The sequence below is a fragment of the Suricata suricatta genome, chromosome 6, assembly GCF_006229205.1.
Source record: "Suricata suricatta isolate VVHF042 chromosome 6, meerkat_22Aug2017_6uvM2_HiC, whole genome shotgun sequence".
NCBI lineage: Eukaryota > Metazoa > Chordata > Mammalia > Carnivora > Herpestidae > Suricata > Suricata suricatta.
In genome coordinates, this window is record NC_043705.1 from 118,088,143 (window position 1) to 118,113,839 (window position 25,697).

Below are 25,697 nucleotides of genomic sequence, written 5' to 3' on the forward strand. Positions count from 1 at the left end.
ATCCTGGATTTGGCACCTATGTTGGGCTGGATTATAATGCAGGAAATTATACTGAACTAAGTTAAATGGAAGCTTAGACCATAATGTTGAAAGTTATAATGTTGAAATATCACTAATTGCATCCATTGCTTTATAAATTCAGTTGCCTGAATTTTACCTGCAACTTTTATGCTTGGCCTTTTGTCTAATTGTGAGTCATGGAACAAAGTTCATCACAAAATACAGTAGAAGAAGGCTTATGTTCAGGTGGCTTCCTCATATTTATCCAACCTTACCTTCTAGCTAGTTAGGTTATATCTGCATTTTTCCTGCTAGCATCTTTGCTGTCTACTATTTCTTTCAGGTATCTCACCATAAAATTATTTCACGCACTGTTCTAGATAACTAAGGTGTCTTTCTGGTTGGTTTTTGGTTTTTTATTTTGTGTGTGTGTGTGTGTGTGTGTGTGTGTGTGTGTGTGTGTGTGTAATTCCTTGCCATTTACTCTAGTGGTTTAAACACAAAACATATTCAAAACCTTATATCATAAGCTATGATTAAGATTTTAAAATAATTGTTTGGTTTCTTACTTTGTTGCTAATTTTGTTTTGATCTTAGGTTTGTGCGAAGACTGCTTTACTTCTACAAGCCCAGCAGTAAATTGTATGCCAACCTGGATCTGGATTTTGCCAAGTCCAAGCAGCTCACCGTTGTGGGTTGCCAATTTACAGAATTTCTTCTTGAGTCTGAAGAGGTAATAAGCACTTCAAAATTTTTCAGAGCAAATGTTTTTCATTGAATTTGGCCTCTTCCTTTTATTTCTGAGTATGTGTAAGTTGTATTTAGAAGCACAGAGGATGAGCCCAGACCTAGATTTGAATCCTGACTTTGTCACTAGCCAATTAGTCTTGTGACTTGGACGAGTTATGTGCTTTCTAGAAGACCTGGTTTTCTCCTTGTAAAATGGAAGATAATATCATCTTCATGTAGCATTGTGAAATGAACAAGTAATCAGTGATTGCTTCTGTTATTAGTAACTTTATCATTATCTTTAAATATTTTGGACTTGATTACAGTTCATTTTTCTAATTATAAGCAAAAGTGCTTTTCCAATAATATCGCAATGTATTTTCTTTTAGGATGGGCAAGGATACTTAGAAGATCTGGTAAAAGATATTGTTCAATGGCTCAATGCTTCATCTGGAATGAAACCTGAACGAAGTCTTCAGAATAATGGTTTATTGACTACCCTGAGTCAACACTACTTTTTATTTATTGGAACACTTTCTTGCCACCCTCATGGGGTCAAAATGCTGGAAAAATGCAGCGTATTTCAGTGGTGAATATCCCTAAATTCTGTTTCAAAATATACCTGAACTTTATTTTTAATGTAGTCAGAAATGGTGCACTTTTTATTCCGTATACATGTATTTAAGTTTTATTAAAATACAAAAAAAAGTTATCTTGCTGCTTTGTTATTCCCTTTTATGTGATATTTGTCATTAAATGCTTTTATGTAAAAATGCTTGTTTATATTTTTATCTTTTTTTTTTTTTTTTTTTTTTTTAGCCTCCTTAACCTCTGTTCCTTGAAAAACCAAGATCACTTGCTGAAACTGACTGTTTCTAGCTTGGATTATAGCAGAGATGGATTGGCGAGAGTCATCCTTTCCAAAATCCTTACTGCGGCTACTGATGTGAGTACAACATAGGCAATAAAACTGTGGTTTTATAATTGTTATAAACTGTAGTGATAATAATTGTATAACTCAGTACTTCATAAATTTTAGCCAAGCAGAATTAATTATTAATTCTAAGAATATGGAATGGAATTTGAGTTTACTTTAAAATAGTAGTTCCTCCAAGGGACTGTGTGTAGGACCCATTTTTTTTTTCTTTAAAGGGGAAGAAGCAGCTAGATTGAGACAAATATTTTATTTACTAGACTAAATATATCAAGGGCTAGACCATCAATTTCAATTTTTCTGCCATTTTCAAGTAGCAAAACTGTCCCAAAACAAAGTCCAAGTTGACATCCATGCTGACATTTTTTTTGTTTTTGTTTTTTTAAATATTTTCATTTATCTTTGTAGGCCTGCAGGCTGTACGCAACAAAACATTTAAGAGTATTATTGAGAGCTAATGTTGAATTCTTCAATAATTGGGGAATTGAATTACTAGTGACCCAGCTACACGATAAAAACAAAACAATTTCTTCTGAAGCTCTTGATATTCTGGATGAAGCATGTGAAGACAAGGTGAAGTTTATTATTTTATAATAGAATACTCAGACATGAATTTTTCAGTTATTTTAATTAATTTTAATTATAAAACTACTTTTTAATAGAAAATTATGTAAATTATAATGTGCTTAACATGGGGGTTTTGGAAATGGAGACTTTTTTATCTGTTTGTGATTGTTGATTTGCCTAATAATCACTTGTTTTAGGCCAATCTCCACGCCCTTGTTCAGATGAAGCCAGCTTTATCTCACCTTGGGGACAAAGGTTTGCTCCTCCTCCTGAGGTAAATATTAAGGAAATTTTTCTAATAGTTATGTTTTTGTTGTATTCTCTCTAGCAATGTATTTTAAAGCTCAGTTCAAATCTAAATAGGAAGCCCTCTCAAGAGTTTAGTATTAACTTCTGTGAGAGAGGTCTGTTTCAGAATCTTAGACATCCTTTAATACTGAAACTCTGTCTTTTTATTGTTTTCCTTAATGTTTCTTTTACATTTCTTTGTCTTCTCATGATTTTCATGACATTTTCTTTACTGTGATTGGATTCATGTTTTTTTCAAGATTATGAAAGTTTATTTTTATTTACAGTAATAGTAATTGACCTTTTACCTTTAGGAAGGAGGTATTCCTAAAAGTCTGTTAGCTCCTTAAATGTAGTAGCGTTTAAGATATTTTAGCTCCTCAAGCTTGTGGTCAGACTCTGTGTTAAACTACTGCTTGTTTTAATTTACAGATTTCTTTCCATTCCAAAAGGATTTTCTTATCTGAACGAAAGGGGTTATGTAGCAAAACAATTGGAAAAATGGCACAAGGTAACTCTCTGTTGAATAAGTTTCAGTTGGTATGTTTTTATGTTAGGAAATAGATTTATGAATTCAGAGGATTTTTCATACCAGTGTTTTGAAGCTAAAAAGGTCAAATATATAAACAGTCATATGCAGTCAGGTCTTAAATTCTAAATAATTATTTGTATTTATATTCATTGTTTTTAAACTAGAGAACAGTCATTCTATAGTGAACTATTGATTTTATGTACATTCTACTGAAATTTGTTTTCAGTTTAATTGATACAATCTATTGATATAATTTGTGAACCCTACTTAACTCTCATTTCCTTTATGCTTATTCTTGGGTTTACTAAAACAGTTTTCCTAAATGAAGGAAGGAAACAGTTCTACCAAGCAGATATAATAACGTAAATAAACTTTATTTAGGATGCTACTTTATGTAATCTGAGAACAGACTTCCTGCTCTTTTAGATAATGGGGAAACCTAGGAAGAAGGGAATAATTTCAAGTTATTAGAGAACTTCCTAGCTTTTCTTTAATTGGTCACACTGTGGTTTTATTTTGTTTGAAGCATTATAAATTGCCACATGTATGGGGGGAGGGAGGAGCAGGGAAAGAGGGGGAGAGAAAGAATCCCAAGTAGTCTCCACGCTGTCGGCGCAGAGCCCTACACAGGGTTCAATCTCATGAACCATGAGATCATGACGTGAGCTGAAATTAAGTCAGACCCTTCACTGACTGAGCCAACCAGGTGCCTCTTTAGCATACATTTCTGAAAAAATAAATGTTGAGTCAAAAAGTATGTGAATTAAACTTTTTGATACATACTGCCAAATTGCCTTCCAGAGAGGTTCTATCAATTCCTTCTTAATAGTTTAAAGTGGAGATCTCTTGAAATAAAGATACAGGTGACTGACTCTCAGTTTAAAAAATTTAAATAGAAGTTTTCCAAGTTAGAGTTGGAAAAATTTTTACATTTGACTTGATATAAATCAGTGGGGAAAGATATTTTTTACAAAAAGGCACTAAAATGGTTTAATTTCCTTTTTTAAGTTTCTAGTGAATATTTTCAGGGTTCAGTATTAATTTTTTTGGTCTTAATTTTATTTTGAGAGACAGAGCAAACGGGGGAGGTGCAGAGAGAGAGGGAGACACAGAGTCTGAAGCAGGCTCCAGGCTCTGAGCTGTCAGCGCAGAATCCAATGTGGGGCTCAAACCCACGGACTGTGAGATCATGACCTGAGCTGAAGTCGGACGCTTAACTGACTGTGCCACCGAGATGCCCCTGTTTATTTATATTTACCAGAGAAAGGAATTTAAATAAAATGAAAAAATTATGAACTTATGTGGACTTTAAAATATTAATTGGAGATGGGAATAAAAGTATAAGCAGAGGGGCGCCTGGGTGGCTCAGTTGATGAAGCGTCCAACTCTTGACTTCGTCTCAGGTCATGATTTCACCATCATGAGATTGAGCCCTGTTTTGGGCTCTGAGCTGACAGCATGAAGGCTGCTTGGGATTCTCTCTCTCCCTCTCTCTCCCTACCCCTGCTCACTCCCTCTCTGCTCTCAAAATAAACTGGAAGAAAAAAAAGTATAAGAAAGCTTTTGGGGATGGTAGGCCATTTGCATTCATAACACTTTGTTTTACCCTTTTAAAAAATTTCTTAAATTTCTTGAACAGATGCTCATTTTTATATTTATGCTTCCAAGATTTGCTAGGTACCTAACATTATGAATCTAGTGAATGTTATTAATGATACTATATACAACTAAAACAATATTACCTTTCTAGGAATATAATTCAAAATACGTTGACTTGATTGAAGAACAACTTAATGAAGCACTTACTACTTATCGAAAGCCAGTTGATGGTGATAACTATGTTCGTCGGAGTAACCAAAGGTATGGACTGGTTAATGGAATAATTTATTGCTGGTACTCAAAAAAAATTAAAGCCAGTTTGTAATAATTCTTTATTGTTTGAAATAAAGAAATTTATTTCCTGTACTGACAAAAAAAAATCTTATAGCATAGCATTGATTGCTGAAAGATTCCAGTGTCACTTATAACATGCTGAATATCGTTATTGGTCTAATCCATATACCCTTCATGCTCTTACCCCAGTCTGCTACTTGGAGGCCGGCTAACCTTAGTTTTCTAGAGAAATCCTTATGCTTCTCCACTTTCATATTTTTTTGTATGCCAAGGGATTGTATCTTTATCTGTATTTCAGAAGTAGTACCAATAAAGTAGTGCTTTATTAGTAGTCCTTGTTTGAATTAGCATATTGTACATAAGCCAGCAGGTATGTCGGTATTCTCTGTTACATAGATTACAGCGTCCTCATGTCTACCTGCCTGTACACCTGTATGGACAACTGGTACACCACAAAACAGGCTGTCATCTGTTGGAAGTGCAGGTAAAAACATAATGTAATCATTTTAAATAGCTATAGTGGTAGGAAAAATTCTTAATATTGCTTAAGTAGTATCTTTGCAAAAACTTCTCAAAAGCCTTAAAGTTAGTGCCATAATTGCTTTAAAAGCCATCTCTCTTAGAACTGATGTAGGCATTCTGTTTGTAATCGTTAGACATATTACTTCCTTGCATGCCTTGCCTTTCCCTGACTTAGATGTTGCATAGGGAATTTGGTAATAGAGTGGGTAACCCACTGAGAATCTGAGTTTTGTCCTTTCCAGTTTTGGGGGGAAGTTTCTCTCTAGTAAAAACGTACTGAAAAAGTGAATTTTTTCATTCTCATTGGGAAGTTAAACTGAACCTGAAATAGACTTAGTTATCTTTGATGGGCAGCAAACTGGGAGTATTAGTTCCTGTGTGTACCTCCCTGTGCCCTGTACTTTGGGAAGGGAAACAGGCTAGTCACGTGGTTGTGCTTTCGTCCTCAGCACGCCAAGTTGATGGCTCTGAATATGTCTTGCTACTATTTTCAGTAAATGTAACCTTTTACTTACTTTAGAAATAGATCTATAAATATTCGTGTATGTTTCATCTGAGCAGCAGTAATCTAGCAGTTGATGTTCATTTTTGTATCCATGTTTATCTCAGGGGCAAAAGTTTTGCGTGAATACATTCTAGTGTCCTATTTTATATTATGTCTATGAAAACTCTATAAAAATACTTTATATTAGTGTTCTTAATACACTAATACTATTTTATATTTTTAAAAAATGATAATTATGGCTGACATTTTTATAATACTGGGTGCCAAGTACTTTGTTAAGCACTTTATATGTAATAATTAAGTCATTAAACCTTTTGAGACAGATCTCTGTCTTAGAGATTAGGAAATAAAGTATCGGGAGATTAGATAACTTGCTCAAAGCCACATAGCTTTCTTCCTTGTTTTTTCTTTCTTTCTCCAGAATGTTGTTACCGAACTCTGTCAAAACGTTCGTACACCAGATTTGGATAAGTGGGAAGAAATTAAAAAACTGAAAGCATCTCTTTGGGCCTTGGTTTGTAATAAACACTTCTATAAGATCTTCATTATTTTAAAAATTTTCTAATTTTCCCATTAATAATAAAAATCATTTTATTTGGAACTTGTCAGATTAATGTTCTAAGACCAAGATTGTGTCTGCCCATTATAAATATTTCTAGGCTGGAAGATAGATGATTAAACTGTTAGTTTTCTTGCTAAGAAAAATGGAACATTGACTTCTGAAGTTCTTTATTTGAGGTTTTGTTTCACATTTTTCCATCATAGATGGGGTTAATTTTTTGTTTTTGGTAGCTTTCCAAATTTCTTGAGTTACTCTTATAAATATATTTGATATAAATGATTTCTTTTCTTTTAGGGAAATATTGGCTCATCAAATTGGGGTCTCAATTTGCTACAGGAAGAAAATGTGATTCCAGATATACTAAAACTTGCAAAGCAGTGTGAGGTTCTTTCAATCAGAGGGTATGTTATTTCACTCATAAATCTTTCTATTGTGTATATATATTATTGTTCACAAATGGCTGTGAGAGGTGACTATTTTATGATTCAGTGTAGTCCATTAGAACTCTTAATTTACCAAAAGTCTTAATGATATAAGATAGAAAAAAAAAAAGGAGGAGGCACCTGGCTGGTTCAGTCAGTAGTAGAGCATGTGACTCTTGGTCTCAGGGTCATGAGTTTGAGCCCCACATCGGCAGTAGAATATACTTTAAAACAAAAAAGATTTTGGGGCACCTGGGTGGCTCAGTCAGTTAAGTGTCTGACTTTAGCTCAGGTCATGATCTTGTGGGTTATGAGTTTGAGCCCCACATTGGGCTTTGCAGAGTGCGGAGCCTTCTTGGGATTCTGTCTTCGCCGGCCTGGCCCCTGGCCCATTCCCATTTGAGCTCTCTTTCAAAATAAATAAATAAACTTAAAAAAAACTTTTTTAAGCAAAAAAAAAAAAAAAAAAAGATTTTTAAATGCACTAAGTTAAACATCTTAAGGAGCTTCTTCTTGTCTAATGTTATTATTCCTTTTTTATCGTTATAATGTTGAAGTTTAGTAACAGCAGATAAGCATTGACAGTGTGATGTATGTTCAAATATTGCAGTAGTCCAGTAGCCCAAGTATCAGGTTGATCCCAGAAAAGCTATCATATATATATCATTTTTTCCTAAGATTGCATTATGTTCTTTTAAATTGCTTCATTGAAATTATGATGTATTTTAGAAAGGTTTTCATGTTATTTATTTCTTCTGAGTTACTCCTAACTCATCTAAATACATTTTTTCCCTAATTTTTAATCACTTTTAAAGAAAATTCGAATTACATATAGCAGACTAGTATTTTGTGGTTGCTTTAAGAAATTTCAGTTTGGAAATATGAATACTTTATTACCACATCTTTTCCATGCAGGACCTGTGTATATGTGCTTGGCCTCATAGCCAAAACCAAACAAGGCTGTGATGTTCTGAAATGTCACAGCTGGGATTCTGTAAGGCACAGTCGCAAACATCTGTGGCCAGTCGTTCCCGATGATGTAGAGCAACTCTGTAATGAACTCTCATCTATCCCGAGCACCCTGAGTTTGAACTCCGAGTCAACCAGCTCACGACATAATAGTGAAAGTGAATCTGCACCATCAAGTGAGTAGTGTTGACAAACTAACATGAAGTTAGCTAAAATTAACATTTGCATTTGTAATGTCACAGTTTAAATATATTTGTTATATTCCTAATTTACTTTTTTCTAAGATAATTTGGCAGTAATGGTGTCTTAGAAAAAAATATTGCCTTTTCACAACAGAGAGGATAGCCACCATCTACATTGTTCTCTCTCTTTGCCTTCTAAACAGCTTTTGGACAGTCGTACTTACAGAATTAAAGAAAGAAGCTATGTGCCAGCAGAACCATTCTGATTTTTGCTTATTCTAAAATCTAAAAAGTAAATATTCAGTTACCATCTTCATTTGCATACTTTGTTCACTGATTTTTCAGATATAGAGATTATTGAACCAGAATGTATTTATTAAGAGATATATTCATATGTTCATTTTTTTTGAGAGAGGAGCTAAATTTAAAAACTAAACAGTGAAATTATTAAAAGATTGAGTGTCAGAAATCAATTCAAGATTTAAGACCTGTTCCTTTTAAGAAAATAATGCAACATTTATCAAACCATGGTTCATCAGGTCTAAGATGCTATGAATTAGAAGATGCGCCAGTATTTTAATGTACCACTAAAAAAACAAAACAGTGCTGCTTATTAAACTAGGACATACCACTGATTGCAGGATGCATTCTGATTTTAGAGATATTAAGTATGAAAAATGTGCCTCTTAGAATCAACAAAATATGGCCTACAATATGCAAATTTATTTAGAGGTTTCTTTCTTTCAAAATATATTTGAAGTAGTTTATACTTACTCAACAAAAATTAAAAATAAAAATAGGATAAAATCTCATAGATTTCATTAGACACCCAGATTGAGTCTTTTACTAGAATTAGACGCTGAATTTAGATGATTTCTTTAGTGCCTAAAAGAAAATAACAAATCTAATTGGTTTATTTTTATTTATTTATTTATTTTAATGTTTTTATTTTATTTATTTTTGAGACAGAGAGAGAGAGAGTGTGTGTGTGAGCAGGGGAGGGTCAGAGAGAGAGGGAGACACAGAATCTGAAGACAGGCTCCATGCTCTGAGCTAGCAGGGCTCAAACTCAACGAACTTCAAGATCATGACCTGAGCCGAAGTCAGACGCTTAACCGACTGAGCCACTAAACCTCATTGGTTTAAACATGAAATTAAAATGCTGTGACTTGGTTCCTTGGAAATATATTTTAGGACTGAGAATTCATTTCTGTTGTAATTTGAAGAATAAACTAACAGGAATCTATACCAACTGAGTGAACATCCATGGTCAAATCTCCTTCTTTTGTCTTTATTTTTTTTTTTAATGTTTTTTTATTTTGAGAGAGAGAGAGCATGTGCATGATCAGGGGAAGAGCAAAGAGAGGAAGAGAGAGAACCCCACACAGGCTCTGTGCTGTCAGTGCAGAGCCCCAGAATGTGAGGCTTCATCCCACAAACTGTGAGATCATAACCTGAGCCGAAATCAGATTCTTAGCCACCTAGGGGCCCCTCCTTCTTTTTTCTTAATTTTATCCTGAATATTTGGAGATTATGGAAGTTCACTGCCATTAAAACAATCAGGAGTACCTGGGTGGCTCAGTAGGTTAAGTGTCTGACTCTTAGGCTCAGGTCATGATCTGATAGGTTCATTAGGTTGAGCCCTGTGTCAGGCTCTGCACTGTCAGCTCAAACTGCTTGGGATTCTCTCTTTCCCTCTCTCTCTCTCTGCCCTTCCAGTGCTTGTGTGTGTGTCTCTCTCTCCCCCCAGTCCCCCTCTCTCTGTCTCTCAGTAAATAAACATTAAAAAAATAAACAGTCAAACAAAACACACTTCATGTAAACCGTGCCATATTAATCCTCTAATTTTTCTTTGGAAATAACAAGGTCCTTGTAATGACGTAATTTCACATTTTATTCAGGTTCAAACACTTGGTCTCAAGAAGTTCTTATATGGCTTCTCAGCAGTTTAAACCTTTATTTTTGAATTTTTTTTCCCCCAGATGACTATTAAACAAAAAATTCTGGAAATACATCACTAATAGTTGGTGTGCTTTTGTTGGTTGTTCTTTATGTGCTTTGATGAACAATCCTTTGATCATAGGTATGTTCATAATGGAGGACGACCGATTTGGCAGCAGCTCTACTAGTACATTTTTTCTTGACATCAATGAAGATACAGAGCCACCATTTTATGATCGACCTGGACCTATAAAGGATAAAAATTCATTCCCTTTCTTTGCTTCTAGTAAACTAGTGAAGAATCGTATCTTAAATTCGCTTACTTTGCCTAATAAAAAACATCGTAGTAGCAGTGATCCAAAAGGAGGGAAGCCATCATCTGAAAATAAGACAAACAACAGGCGGATCAGAACACTTACGGAGCCCAGTGTCGACTTTAATCATAGTGATGATTTCACACCCATATCCACAGTACAGAAAACATTACAACTAGAAACTTCATTTGTTGGGAACAAGCACATTGAAGACACTGGTAGTACTCCAAGTATTGGAGAGAATGACTTAAAATTCACCAAGAGTTTTGGTACAGAGAATCACAGAGAAAACACAAGCCGAGAGAGATTAATTGTAGAAAGTTCAACAAGCTCACATATGAAGATACGTAGCCAAAGTTTTAATACAGACACTACAACGAGTGGAATAAGTTCAATGAGCTCAAGTCCTTCACGAGAGACAGTAGGTGTCGATGCTACCACTGTGGACACAGACTGTGGAAGTATGAGTACTGTGGTAAGTACTAAAACTGTTAAGACGAGCCACTATTTGACGCCACAGTCTAACCATCTGTCTCTCTCCAAATCAAACTCAGTGTCCCTGGTGCCTCCAGGTTCTTCTCATACGCTTCCAAGAAGAGCACAGTCCCTTAAAGCACCCTCTATTGCTACAATTAAAAGTCTAGCAGATTGTAACTTTAGTTACACAAGTTCTAGAGACGCTTTTGGCTACGCTACACTGAAAAGATTACAGCAACAAAGAATGCATCCATCCTTATCTCATTCTGAAGCTTTGGCATCTCCAGCAAAAGATGTGCTATTTACTGATACCATCACCATGAAGGCCAACAGCTTTGAATCCAGGTTAACACCAAGCAGGTGAGCAAATATACACTTAAAAATGAACAATAACGGTTGCATTTTAACAGGCTTAATGGAAAGCATTAGGAAGGTTTTACATCTACATAAGCCTCAGAACAACCCATTACAATTGCTTACTATGGTAGGCTATAAGCTCCTAGTTACCCGATATGATTTGAAATGGATTCTTGCAGCTGCGAGGGGGGAAAAGAAATTTTATTAGGCCCTGAAAATAAACATAGATGCTTTGCAAGGACCCACAAGTCACAAGTTTTTTTTTATTTCTCGCTTCTGCAAGGATCGATTTTAAAAAGAAGCATGTCGGGGGAGTCAGGAGCTTAAGACCTACAATAACAAACAACCTTTTCAGGTAGGTCAATTTAAGGCTCCAAAAGTTGACCTTATTATTATTATTTTTTTAAGTACCTACAAATTTTAGTGAAATTCTTTTCATTTTGTCTTAAGTAGCTGTGATTATTTGGTAGGAACCTCATAAACATTAAATGAATTCCTTGGCCTTGAGGATTCACAGTAGTTTGCCTACCAGGAACATGTAGGGATTTCTGTGCTGTATCTAAAGATTCTATCAAGTTGACCAAAATAAACAGCTTTGGTTTTAAAAGATAGGCAGTGTTAAATTTGACTGTCGGAATAGATTTTTATACCTGTTCTTAGTTGTTGTTGGGCCAATTACTTACTTTTAAACACTTCCTTAGTTTTTGGTTATTAATTTATGTTCATTTAGATGGATTAGTATTTGTCAGGTACTGAGATCGTGCCTGACACCTGTCATCATCATCATCATTATGGGCAATAATTTCCTATGTAAACCATTTGGCTCTTACAGAACCAAATTCTTAACATAAAGAAGTTATTAAGCAGTTTTGTTTCAGTGATGCTAATACATTTAGTAGAGGGGGTTCCTTTGCAGCAGAGAATAAATTATATTTCATTTGATAAAATTTTATAAATTATGCAGTAATGTCTCCTCTACCAGGTATTCATCTGGCTTTGGCAACCCCATCAATTCAGAATAAAGACAGGAAAATCTCTTAATAGCTCACTAGTCTAAGTCTGTGCATTAAGATTCATGAATTTTATTCAAAAGAGGTAAGGTTTTTCTGACCCAAATTCAAAGTTTATTGATATTTATTCTAACAAGCTTGGATATCAGGTTTTCACACCCAAGGAGGCAACAATGAAAAGCTTCTGACTCGTAGAACACTCTTAACAGGAAAGGACAACTGATAGAATTGGTAGCAGAGGAGGAAGCTTTTCTATTACAGCAAGTATTTGAAAAGTCAAAGACCACTGCAGTAAGCAGGGGCGGTAAGCATAGCACAACAGAGTAAGCAGTAAGAGTTGCATCGTCTCACAGTTCAGCGTAGTAACCGAAGTGTTGTTAACTCTGAACCATCCTGTTAAGTTTATTATGTGTCATTGAAACACATTGAAGGAATTTCTGTCCAGATTGTTGAAAGCATAGATTTGAAAGTTGTGCTGCTTAAATATTCATAAGAATAGACCAGAAAAAAAGACAGCTACCCAAATCATTCATTTCCTAACCAATCTGGATTCTTAGAATGTCATTTCCTGTATTCTCTATTAGACCAGGAGAAGATGGTTTGGAAATTTTACTCTTGGAATAAAATGCCAAGTTATTGGCATTATAAAGGATGGATAGGGGTTTTAATTTTTTGGATGGGAAATAAATAAAAACAAGAAAGAAAACAGTCAAGAGAGCCAGGAGCAGCTTGTATGAAGGCATGACAGCATAACAAAGCTTCATGTTCATCAAATCTTTCATTTGTTCTTTAAGTTGTATTTAGTACTTCCTATGTACCAGGTTCCATGAGGGCAAAATTGTGTTGGCATTAGTCTTTGCGTTCCTACCCCTTGTCAAAGTTCAGAGAAAATGAAAATTAAAATAGTAGGCATGCAGATACCTGTCTGTGGTGTAATGGATAGCATGACTCCAAAAGTCTTAAAACTCACATCTCACTGAGATTTGTCCTTGGGACATGATCTGATAAACAATCGATTAGGAATCCTTAATTCTTATTTCTAATCCTGCCACTGAGTGAGTGAACTTGAACAAGGAACAAGGTTTCATAAATTATGCTATAATGTCGCATCTGCGTGGAATTCAACAGCTTGGCAAACCTCATCAATGCAGAACAAAACCAGGCCGACTTCAGTTGTTCCCTATTATAAATCTGTGTAGTAAAGCTCATGAATTTTGGAGTACCTAAGCCTCAGTTGCCTTATCTAATGGAATTTGGACTAGCTTTTCAAATGTTGCTTTTTAGGTAGAGAAGCTCTTTCTTCACAAAACATCTCTATGGAAACCCAATATGGAGAATAGATTAAAATGGAGCTACTCAGTTGAAATAGGGGTTGGGAGGGCAAGTGATCCAATAATTCCTTCCTTTATCTGCAGTACTCCTTTAAGAGTTTTATGGAGTAAGAGAGGTTTAACAGAATACAATTTAAAAACTGCTGACCTACTTTATGAAATTTGTCATTTTCAACTATGAGTGGTTTTTAAGTGGAAATTAGAAATTAGTGGGTTTTATTAGGATAATCTTAATAACTACTATTTATGATGGGTTTATTTTATATGCATTATAAAAGAATTTTTGCAATATCAGGTTACATTATTATATTTTAAATGACTTGGGCTTCTGAATGCCAGTGTACATTAACTGTGGAGCCTTGTGTAGTGCCTTCTATAAACAAAGCAGGCAACTACTAAATATTTTAGCATAGATGTGCATGAATAATAAATCTGTATGAGAAAGATGTATCTTACGGAAATATCAGCATACCATATCTGTTATGGCATCACTAGTTAAGGGATGCTTTAAGGAAATATCAGTGCTTCAAATTAAAACTATCTTGTAATACTTACAAATGATAACATTATTGCTGTTTTTTGTCTGTCTTCTGTGTTACATAAGTCTTGTTGCTAAAGGGTTAATTACCACACAAAGAATGATAAGTGTTTTATTCTTACTTTTCATAAGAATAATGTTAAATAGCGTTAATAGCAATGCCATTAGTTCTCTGATAGCAAATTTAGTAGTTTGAAAGGATTGTGAAGATAATCCTTGGATCATACCTGTGACTTGTAAGGTTTGTTTTGTTTTGTCTTTTGCTTCTAGATATTGAAAATTCTCTTAATTGCCCACCTTGACACTTTACCTGGGAGGCCATAGCAGTTGTTTTTCCTAACAGTCTCATTACTGATGATCTTTTGTATGTCATTTTGTAACAGCTAAATAATTTCAAGTGTTTATATGCTCTTAATAAATGTGTGGCACTGTTTAGTACTTGACTAGCTACTTATCTTTTATAAAGTTACAAAGATAAATTATAATTTCTGTGTATGATTGATATTATAAATCAAAAAACTAATGCAAGTGGATTTTTTTTATGGTTTTACAGGTTCATGAAAGCTTTAAGCTATGCGTCCTTAGATAAAGAAGATTTATTAAGTCCTATTAATCAAAATACCCTGCAGCGATCCTCCTCTGTAAGATCCATGGTGTCCAGTGCAGCGTACGGTAGTTCAGATGACTACATTGGCCTTGCTCTGCCAGTAGACATCAACGATATCTTCCAGGTATCATAAGTTCTCTTGTTTTCTTATGAGTTAGTTTCCTGTTATTTCATATTCTGTAACTGCTTACTAGAAATTATATTGAAGAGGGAATATTGTTTTGGAAGGAAGATCATTTTTTAAGGCAGTTTTGTTTGAAGGCGTTTTATGATGAAAACGATTTCACCTTTCTCTACTATTCTGTACCTTTTTCTTTAGTATTTCCAAGTCCCCGGAACATTATCCTTCCTTCTCTTCCCATATCAAATCAGCATCCTGTTTGATTTCTTTATCAGTATATTACCTATACAAGTTTAGTGAATTTTTAACTTTGCTTCTTAGTCACATTTGACTTATCCTTATGTGTTTTTTCACATCTGACATTGTGTAAGTTTCGCAGTGTATTCCTTGTTTTTTAAAGCCTATTTATCCTGTACAGGCAGCCACCTGTGCCCAGTCATATAAGGTGGCCCTGGTCCCCTCAGATACTCACAAATACCTGCTTGGTAGATTGTACTAAAGAATATGCAATTTGTTCAGGAGTCTGTTTAGATAATTTCTAAAATTATCTAATTTAGATAAAATTTAGATAATTTAGATAAAATAATTTAGGTAATTCTAAAATAATCACTTAATATTTATTGAAATTACCAAGAATAAATAAGGACTTTAAGGATTATTTGTTATTTTGTCAAAGTTTGGTAATTTAACCTTCTTTAGTGAACTTTTTGTTGTAGGTTCACGTGCTCTAGTAATTCTATTTAAATTACATTTCACTTAATTTTGCTAATAATCATAAAGTGAATGTCTTCATAATTTATCTATTTTAGGTAAAGGATATTCCCTATTTTCAGACGAAAAACATACCTCCACATGATGACCGAGGTGCCAGGGTGTTTGCCCATGATGCAGGAGGTAATGCGTGGTTTTAGTTCTTGTGAGACTCCTCTTTGTATTAGAAAGAAATTGTTTCTATTTTTTTTTTTTTTATGTCTTTATTTTATTTTGAGAGAGAGAGACAGAATGTGAGCGGGAGAGGGACAGAGAGAGAGGGAGACACAGAATCTGAAGCAGGCTCCAGCCTCTGTGCTGTCAGCACAGAGCCCAATGTGGGGGCTCGAACCCATGGACTTTGAGATCATAACCTGAGCCAAAGTCAGTACGTAACTGACTGAGCCATCTTGGCTCAGAAACAGAAAATTCTTTTTAAAACTAAGTTTATATAAAAGAAAAAATATTTTTTAGTAGGATGATATTAAAAATTCTGATATACTTTTGGGTCAGTATAAAAATTATACCAAAATAATGCATAAATTTTATACATAGTTTTATGAGTGACTTAAAGTGTTTTTCCAACTAAGCCTCTCAAGAAGATGAAAATTAGATCAGTTGATTTAAAAATTAATGCATGAGAAACTTATAACACTAATTCTTTCAAAAGGTCTAAGAAACAGGTGTTTGGGGAAGAGAGAGAGATAAAAATATATATTACATGATATCTCTTTGTTAGGAACTGTAAGATTTTAATGAATATGTGCATATCAGCCACATGTTAAATCTTCATAATCTTGATTCTTTTTAAATAATTTCCTCTTTAAACTTAGAATTATTACATTTCTTTATGGAAATACTGAGAATAATTGAATGATGCCTTAATTATATAATTTTAATTTTCCATTTTTGATTTAAAATTTCATATTAAACTAATCTATAAGCATATCTTCTAACTTTAATTATTTTTCTAATTTAAAGCAAATTAGATTTTGAGTCATAGAGTTCTGATTTTCTTTCCTAGTTTTCCTTTTTCAAAAACTCATCTTGAGGTACCTGGAAAGAGATGTCATTGATACTATCTTTATCAGATTCTGTTTCATATTTACTTACACACAGGTCTTCCATCTGGAACTGGAGGTCTTGTAAAAAACTCTTTTCACTTGCTACGACAACAGATGAGTCTTACAGAAATAATGAACTCGATCCATTCAGATGCTTCTCTGTTTTTAGAAAGTACAGAAGACACTGGATTACAGGAGCATACAGATGATAACTGCCTTTATTGTGTCTGTATTGAAATTCTGGGTTTCCAGCCCAGTAACCAACTGAGTGCAATATGTAGCCATTCAGGTGAGTGCTTGTGAGCTTCTCCATCTCCTCTGAATGTGCTCCTGTCACAAGTCATGTCCTGGCTCTGATGACCACCCCTCTACTCTGTTCTCACTACCCCAGCCTTAGTTCAGTCACTCAGCATTTCCAGGTGGAGTGTTTGTGTCTCTGTCTCCAGTTTTAGCCCCTTCAAATTCATCTTTCATACTGTTTTCTGAGATTAGTCTGTTGACAGTTCTTTACTGGCTATTTATGCCCAGCACATAAAACTCTTTCTGTGATCTGTCTGTTGTCTTTTATTACTATTTTTTTTAATTTTGTTTATTTTGGGGAGAGAGAGCAAGGGGGGGAAAGGCAGAGAGATAGGAAGACAGAATCCAAGCAGACTTTACACTGTCAGCGCAGAGCCCAACATGGGGCTCAAACCCATGAACCTGAGCTGAAATTAAGAGTTGGATGCTTAACCGTCTAAGCCTCCCAGGTACCCCCCCCCTTTTTACTTTTCCTACTGTTAGTAACATACACGATATTAGTTTCAGGTGTACAATATAATTACTCAATAATTCTGTTTTTGTTTTAATATTTTTAAATCCCAGTATGGTTAATGTACACTGTTACTTTAGTTTCAGGTGTACATTATAGTCATTTAACAATTCTGTATGTTACTCAGTGCTCATCATGATAAGTGTGTTCTTGATGGTCTGTATCTCTTTCACCCCTTGCCCCACCCATTGCTCCTCTGGCAGTCACTATTGTGTTTTCTGTATTTAAGAGTTTTTTTTGTTTTTGTTTTTCTTGTTTTCTCTTTGTGAGAGAGCACGGAGGTAGGGGCAGAGAAAGAGGGAGAGAGAATCCTTAAGTAGGCTCCTTGCTCAGCACAGAGCCTGAGGATGCAGAGCTTGATCTCACAACTATAAGATCATGACCTGAGCCAAAATCAATAGTCAAATGCTCATCTGACTGAGCCACCCAGGCACCCCAAGTTTGTTTTTTTATTTGTCTTTCTCTGACTGACTTTTACTTATCATTATACTGTATAGGTCTATTCATCCACACTGTTACAAATGGCAAGACCTCATTCTTTTTTATGGCCACGTAATAATTCCTCTCTCCCTCTCTCTCTTTCTCTCTCTCCCTCCCTGTGTGTGTGTGTGTGTGTGTGTGTGTGTGTGTGTGTGTGTGTGTACACAGATCTTTAGCCGTTCACTATGAATAGACACTTCCATATCTTGACTGTTATATGCTGCAGTAAACATAGGGGCTCATAAAATTAGTGTTTTTGTTTTCTTTGGGTAAATACCCAGTAGTGGAATTACTGGATCATATGGTAGTTATATTTTCAATTTTTTCAGGAACTTCCATCTGTCTTCTATAGTGACATTTCCATCAATAGTGTGTGAGCATTCCTTATTCTCTACATCCTCACCAATACTTATTTCTTGTGTTTTGACTTCATTCTGACAGGTGTGAGATGATAGTTTATTATGGTTTTGATTTGCATTTCCCTGATGATTAGTGATGTTCACCATCTCTATGCCTTCTTTGGAAAAATGTTAGATCCTCTGCTCAGTTTTAATTGGAATATTTGTGGGTTTTTTTTGTATTGAGTTGTGTAAGTTCTTAATGTATTTTGAATATTAACTCATTATTGCATATGTCATTTGTAGATATCTTTACCCATTCAGTAGGTTATCTTTTTGTTTTGTTGATTTTTTCTTTGCTGTGCAGAGCTTTATATTTTAATGTAGTCCCAGTAGTTTAATTTTGCTTTTGTTTTCCTTGCCTTAGGAGATATACCTAGGAAAATATTTCTACAGCCAGTGTCAAAGAAATTAGTACCCACTATTTCTTCTAGGACTTTTATGGTTTCATGTTTCATCTTTAAATTTTTAATCTATGTTGAGTATTTTTGCGTATGGTGTCAGAACGTGGTCTATTTTCATTCTTTTGCATATAGCTGTCTGGTTTTGCCAGCATCATTTGTTGGAGAGAGCCTCCCCCCAACTGCCTTGTGTATTCTTTTGCCCCTTCTGTCATAGATTAATGGACCATATATAAATGTGGGTTTATTTCTGGGCTCTCTGTTCTGTTCCAGTGATCTGTGTATCTGTTTTTATGCCACTACCATACTGTTTTGATTACTATAGCTTTGTAGTGTATCTTGAAATTTTCTAGATTGCTTGGCTATTTGAGGTCTTTCATCATTCCATACAGATTTTAATATTATTTATTATAGCTCTGTGAAAAAATGTTGGTATTTTGATAGGATTGCAATTAAACCTGTAGATTGTTTTGGGTAGTGTGGATATATTATCAGTAGTGGTTCTTTCTAATCCATGAACAAGAATCTCTTTCCACTTTTTTGCATCATCTTCAGTTTCTTTCAGTTTTATATTTCTAATCTATAGCCCTGCACTGCTTTGTATAGTAGACAATGTTTTTAGTGAAAGCAGATTGAGATTAGGCTTTCTTACATGATTCAGCAAATGACACATGCATGTCTTCCCCAACCCACAATGGTGTAATATCCTGATAGACCCATTCTAAGTTAAAAAAAATCCTGAGTCAAAAATGCATTTAATATACCTGACTTATCAAATATAGCTTAGTCTAGCTTATCTCTCTCTTTAATTTTTTTAATGTTTATTTATTTTGAGAGAGAGAGCAAGAGCACGAGCTGGGGAGGGGCAGAGAGACAAGGAGAGAGAGAATGCCAAGTAGGCTCCACACCCAACCCAGGGCTGACATAAGGCTTAGTCCCACAACCATGAGATCACACCCCGAGCCTAAATCAAGAGATGGATGTTCAACACGCTGAGCCACCCAGGTGTCCCCAGTCTCACATGCTCAGAGCACTTACATCAGACCACAGCTGGGCAAAAGCAACAACACTAAGTCTGTTGTATAGTAAAGTATCACATACCTCATGTAATTGATTGCATGCTCTGCTGAAAGTGAAACAACGGCTTTGTGGGATCAGAACGGTTGTAGTGTGTTAGCTCTTTACCTCATGTGCACAGGGCTGACTGGGAGCTGTGGCTCGTCAGAGAGGATCATGCCTCAGATGGCTAGCCCAGGGAGGGATCCAGATTTAAAATTGGAAGTGGTTTCCACTGAATGTGTATCAAGTTTGCATCGTTATAAAGTCGAGCCATCACCAGTTGTGGACCATCTGTGTTAGCAGTTTGAGATTAATGGGTGTTTATGTGAGAGCTTACAGCGTTTCCATAGACAGCTTTTCCTGGTGAATATTACGTAGCCACACTCAGAAAAACGTAGCCATAACCAGAGTTCTGAGTTGCTCTTCTAAATTTCTCCCTGGTACTCTGGGTGGCAGCATGCTGATGCACCATGAACAGGACATGACAATTAATTCCCTTAGTGCCTCCATGCCCCTAGGGCTGGGTTTGGACAAGCTCTTGGACTAGGCACTTTCAATTATGAACAGCTCTGTCTGGGCTCCCCAGTGTGCTGTAATAATTATTCTCATTGCCTGTGAGTGAAAGGTTTAAGCAGTACTGTTCTGATGTATTACACACTGTAGAAAAGAATGTGGCTTTAAATAAGTTGCTCTATGTCATATATGATTTTAGTTTCTGCAAGTTCTTCATTTATGTATTTATTAAGTACTTAGGAAACAGCTACTGTGGATTTTACTATACTGTTTTCTACTTATCAAACAAGAAATAGGGAAACCAGCCCTCCAATTACCTAGTCACAAGACAGTCACAGCTCATTCTAACCCATTTGTGACCTGTGGCTGGGAGAGTGATCAGGCAGGGAGCATCCCGGGGTGTGGGGCTTGGGAAAGACTTGCTGTAGGCAGAAGGGCGCTCGCCTGGGCACAGCGTCAGAGCCTCTAAGCTGGGGCGCCAGTGAGGGGAGTGTTACCAAGGAGCAGCAGGGGAAGAATGACTCTGAACTGGGAAATGATTACAGTTTATTACTGATCCCCATCTTGGAAGTGTGGAGGGACAAAGGCCAAATGGTTAAAAAGTCACCAAACTTTTATTCATTCATGTCCTCAACATAATACTTACTATGGCGCTACTGTGGGTCAGGCATTAAACTAGATGCCCGGAAAACTTTTGTGAGAGAAGGGGGAAAAAAAAAACCCAAAACACTGTTCTTAGATTCTTTGAGCTTCAGTTCAGTGGGGGAAAGAAATGGATGAATGGATTGATGTATCACTTGATCAATTGACTATGTAAATATAATACTGCATTTGTAACAAATGTCCTGAAGGGTAGGGACCTGGTATTAGCAAAGGCTTATAACCAACTAGGCAGGTCAAAGAGGAGACTTCTGAAGAAGTTATTATTGAGCTGTGGTCTAAAGAATGAATAGAAGCTAACCAAGTAAAGACAGGAGTATAGAGAATATGAAGCATGAGCGAACAGCCTGAGCCAAGGTCTTCTCTAGTGAGCGTGCACATGGGAAGTAGGAGGGACTGCGTAAATACAGCTCAGAAAGCAAAAGGGAGGAAGATAGATGATCTAGAGAGAGAGGCAGAGACCGGGTGGTCCTGTAGATCTCTTACTACCCAGGGTGCGGTCAGAGGACCCAAGAGCTTGTCAGAAATGTAGAGTCTAAACTCCACCCCACACATAGAATCAGAAGCTGCACTTCCATGAGGCTCCCAGGGTGGTCATGTGCACAGTCCAGTTTCAGAAGCATTCCTGTAGGCCACGTGGAAGATTTGTATGTCAGAAAGAAGGTATCCATCTTATCCATGGCAGATAACTAAAAACGAATTTCTGTACTATTGAGTGATCATTTTAAAGGAATGTCAATACTTGAGCACATTTTATTCTTTTAAACATCTGGTCTGGCAGTTATTCAAAAATGTTACTCAAAGGAAAGACTGTTGGAATAGGGTATTTGCTAACATCCTGTTTTGCATCTGCCACCTTCACAGGTGTTAATGCAATTATATAGTTGTAGTCTACTTAGAGGAGTGAGATTTGTTTTTTTAAATGAGAACGGATGACATGTTCAGAGATAAGATGTGATTCTAACAGGTTAGACGTGTTAGGAATCATCAGTGGCCAAAGGGAAGGCTGAAATACATAAAAGTATATAACTTTTCAGAAACATGTCAGTTGAGTAAAGTGTATACTGTTCTTGTGCTGGGACATGTTGTCGTCAAATAGTCCCTGGGTCGGTCATCAGCTGAGTCTGAGATAACTGGCTCGTCTCTCACCTGGTTTCTCGGCACTGCCGCTTTCTAAGTACGTCCTTAGTTCTCACATCTTTTGGCAATGATTTTACTTTTTAAATCAATGAATGATGAAGTAGCATGTGTTACTTTTAAGGGCCTGAAAGACACATGATTTCCTTAATAGCCAAAATTTTAAAGGTATGCCGATTTGTAGATATTCTTTTCTAAGGAACCAAAGCATTTTCTGCTTAGTATTATGTAAATAGTAATTTTAGGATGTGCATAGAGGTGGGATGAGGGAGTGATAATATGTTTTTTTGGAAAACAACATAGGGAGAGATTGACACTGGTTTGGTTTCCTGGGCTTTAAAAATAGGGTTTTTGCTCTACTGTGACAGCGTGCTACAGTAGACAGTACTGGACCAGCTGTCAGGAGCTCTTACCTTCTGGCTGGGTGTGTGTCTCCTTTCCTGAATCTCTTTTCTTTCATGAGATGAAAGTTTTAATTAGTTTCCAGTATTTCTTAGAGTACTAAGGTTGTGGGATTTTATAGGTTGCCCAGTGTTACTCCCTAAAAGGGTAGCCAGACTTCCTGGTTTCCATTTGCTCTAATCACTTGAACTGCTCAGGAAAATTTTAAATCAAAAAAACGAATGTCATCTTAGAAACACTGAGATGTTTGGTTGACTTCAAAATCCAATCTAGAAGTAGCTTAGCAATGCATGGGTAGTGTAATAAATTCTGAGGAATGAACTGATGACAAGCCCAGGGAAGTATTATTCTTCTATTGGTAAATATCATGGGGAGAAAAGCCATAGAATAATAGTATAATCCTACTTAACATACCTGAAGAACAAAAAAAACCAAATTGAAAACAGCAAAAGATCTTAAAAATATATAAATATCGAACTTTTAACCATATTTCCCTTTGGAGAGGCATTTAGTTTGGGGGTAGGAGTCATGGGTGGAGGGGGTAGATAACGTACCTTCATGTTTTGTTCTCTATATGTCTTTATTTGAATTCTTTAATCACGTGTGTGTGTGTGTGTGTCTGTGTGTAACTTAGGAAGATAAAATTTATATTGTCTTTAGAATTAAAAAAATTTCACTATCTGAGCAGTCTGAATTTATTTTCAAGATCATTGTGGAAAATGTTGAAATCATAAGGAATCATCTCTCTGGTATATAATGCAAGCATAGGAATTAAGCCATTGTGATACTTACTGCAATAATCAACCTTTTCTTCAGACCTTCAGGACATTCCATATTCTGACTGGTGTGAGCAGACAATCCATAATCCCTTAGAGGTGGTTCCTTCTAAGTTTTCTGGGATTTCTGGATGCAGTGATGGAGTGTCTCAAGAAGGCTCAGCCAGCAGCACCAAAAGCACAGAATTGCTACTAGGTAAGTTTCAGATTCAGATCCAAGCACTGTTAGTAAAACTGTACTTGCTTCGTTTTGTGGTGGTTGTTGATAAATAGTGTTATAATGGAAGTCCTCTCGGAACTGTGACAGGTCTGTTTCAGTCAGGTGTACTCAGCCAACTCTTCACCTGCATCACCTGCTGGGGTGTGTCCTTTTACTTGTCTTCTTGTATTTGACTTTTGTTTCTAGAATGATCGGTAGATTGTGTGCAGTTTATCTCTATGCCTTAGATCTTTAAGGTTTAAGAACAAATTTCATCGGGGCGCCTGGGTGGCTCGGTCGGTTAAGCAGCTGACTTCAGCTCAGGTCAGATCTCACAGTTCGTGAGTTCGAGCCCTGCATCAGGCTCTGTGCTGACCTCTCAAAGCCTAGAGCCTGCTTCTGATTCTGTGTCTCCCTCTCTCTCTGCCCCTCCCCCTGCTCACTCTCTCTCAAAATAAAAAAAAATAAGGACATTAAAAGAAGATTTTTTTAATTAAAAAAAAAAACAAATTTCTGCAGTTGTAGTCATTTTCTATTGTGATAAAGATAAAATATTTTAATCTCCTTTTCAGGTGTTAAAACAATTCCAGATGATACACCAATGTGCCGTATACTCCTTCGCAAAGAAGTTCTGAGATTAGTCATTAATTTAAGTAGTTCAGTTTCAACTAAATGTCATGAAACTGGGCTTTTAACGTAAGTAAACTATGAGTATTCTCTGTTCTGCTGTTTAGGGTAAAAAAGATCCTTGCAGCGCTTCAAAGGTTAGACTAATTAGCTTAAATCCATAGTTCTGCATGGTATATCTGTGTGAGGCTAGGTTTTCTTTGTGTGCTTCAACCAGAATAATGTATTATGGTAACAAATTGAACACAGAAGTAGATATATGAATCTGTCTGTCTTCTGTTAAGCAGGAGTTAAAGAGATCTGTAAAAATGTAAAACAATAGCACTCTTTTAGTTTTGGAAAATACTTTTTATTAAATGTATATGTTTATGTTAACAAGTAATGGGCTTATTTTTTAAATGAATTGATATATATTTTGAAATGTTCTCAATTTTAATTTCTAATATGGTAATTAACAATGGCTGTAACCCACAGAAAAAGCTTTTTGGGGTCTTGAATAATTTTAAGAAAGTATGGGAATCCTGAGACTGAACAGTTTGAGATAAGCAGACCTATACAACAACGAGTGATATTTTCTTGGTTTAATTTTTCTCCTCTTTCTCATAGTACAAGTTGCACAATTTTTAATTGTTTTTCTAAATCATAGCAACATGATATGAGAAAATTTACATTGAACCATTTCCATCTTTGACCTGCACTGTTAAAAGCAGTGGTCCTCAGAAGAAACACAGCGCAGGTTCCTATGGGCCTTTAAAAAAACAGTCACACGGACGGTGGGGTCCCAGGGCAGACCTGGCCAGGTCTTGATCCTCTGCATCTCCCTGCATCCCCACCCTTGATTCTCCGTTACCAGCCACTGTTAGAAGGTTGAAAGATAAAAAGAGATAGCCCAGTCAAAGATATTACTAACTTCAAACTAACTTTAAAAAGTTCTACTATTTTATTTTACTTTTAAGTTGGGCATGGAGCCCAACACAGGCCTTGAACTCACGACCCTGAGATCAAGACCTGAGCTGAGATCAAGAGTCAGACACTTAACCGAAAACTTACTTCTACTTAAAAATTTAATTTTGAAAATAAGTCCTCCTAGGCTGATGAATGAAGTTTGCAGTTTCTCATGCTCAGTGAAAAAGGATATTTCTGACTGTCCAAGAAACATTTGGGTTTTAATCATTTTAAGAGATTACCCTAAACTTAAAAAATGATCAGGTGTAAGTATAAGGTAGGAATATTTAATATTTTATATTCTTATGCCAATATGCCATCTAATCAATGTCTAGAGGAAAAAAATTTTTTAAAGTTTTGGAGGAAAAATGGGTAAGTCGTTATTAGAGTTTTTATCCCAGCATCATCTTTTCTTCGGTTTTAGAATTAAGGAGAAGTATCCTCAGACATTTGACGACATCTGCCTTTATTCTGAGGTTTCTCATTTGCTCTCACACTGCACATTTAGACTTCCGTGTCGGAGGTTCATACAAGAGTTGTTTCAAGATGTACAGTTCTTACAAGTAAGTAGCATTTGTACTTCCGACATTGACCTTTCAAGAACAGTTCTGTGTTTGGATAAGCTAGAGGACAGGTGAGGTCTGTTGATTCGCTCGAAAGTCACCAGCAGTACC

General features: G+C 35.9%; 1 protein-coding gene across 8 annotated transcripts in view; it reads left to right on the top strand.

Annotated features, from left to right (window-relative positions):
• The window catches only part of RICTOR (RPTOR independent companion of MTOR complex 2), a 106,707-nt gene that overhangs the window by 76,475 nt on the left and 4,535 nt on the right, over positions 1 to 25,697 (top strand). For 4 of the 8 annotated variants that reach the window (XM_029940970.1, XM_029940976.1, XM_029940975.1 and 1 more), the window contains 19 exons: positions 598 to 733; positions 1,119 to 1,318; positions 1,549 to 1,675; positions 2,072 to 2,236; positions 2,428 to 2,504; positions 2,951 to 3,029; positions 4,801 to 4,910; positions 5,340 to 5,427; positions 6,392 to 6,484; positions 6,827 to 6,933; positions 7,870 to 8,099; positions 10,189 to 11,197; positions 11,478 to 11,549; positions 14,627 to 14,804; positions 15,611 to 15,695; positions 16,671 to 16,904; positions 23,293 to 23,448; positions 24,024 to 24,147; positions 25,448 to 25,586. In XM_029940970.1, the coding sequence (XP_029796830.1) occupies positions 598 to 733; positions 1,119 to 1,318; positions 1,549 to 1,675; positions 2,072 to 2,236; positions 2,428 to 2,504; positions 2,951 to 3,029; positions 4,801 to 4,910; positions 5,340 to 5,427; positions 6,392 to 6,484; positions 6,827 to 6,933; positions 7,870 to 8,099; positions 10,189 to 11,197; positions 11,478 to 11,549; positions 14,627 to 14,804; positions 15,611 to 15,695; positions 16,671 to 16,904; positions 23,293 to 23,448; positions 24,024 to 24,147; positions 25,448 to 25,586 (3,409 nt within the window). Of the gene's footprint in view, positions 1 to 597; positions 734 to 1,118; positions 1,319 to 1,548; positions 1,676 to 2,071; positions 2,237 to 2,427; positions 2,505 to 2,950; positions 3,030 to 4,800; positions 4,911 to 5,339; positions 5,428 to 6,391; positions 6,485 to 6,826; positions 6,934 to 7,869; positions 8,100 to 10,188; positions 11,198 to 11,477; positions 11,550 to 12,176; positions 12,520 to 14,626; positions 14,805 to 15,610; positions 15,696 to 16,670; positions 16,905 to 23,292; positions 23,449 to 24,023; positions 24,148 to 25,447; positions 25,587 to 25,697 lie in introns of those variants that run through there. The other 4 variants (XM_029940972.1, XM_029940971.1, XM_029940973.1 and 1 more) reach the window with 4 other exon arrangements.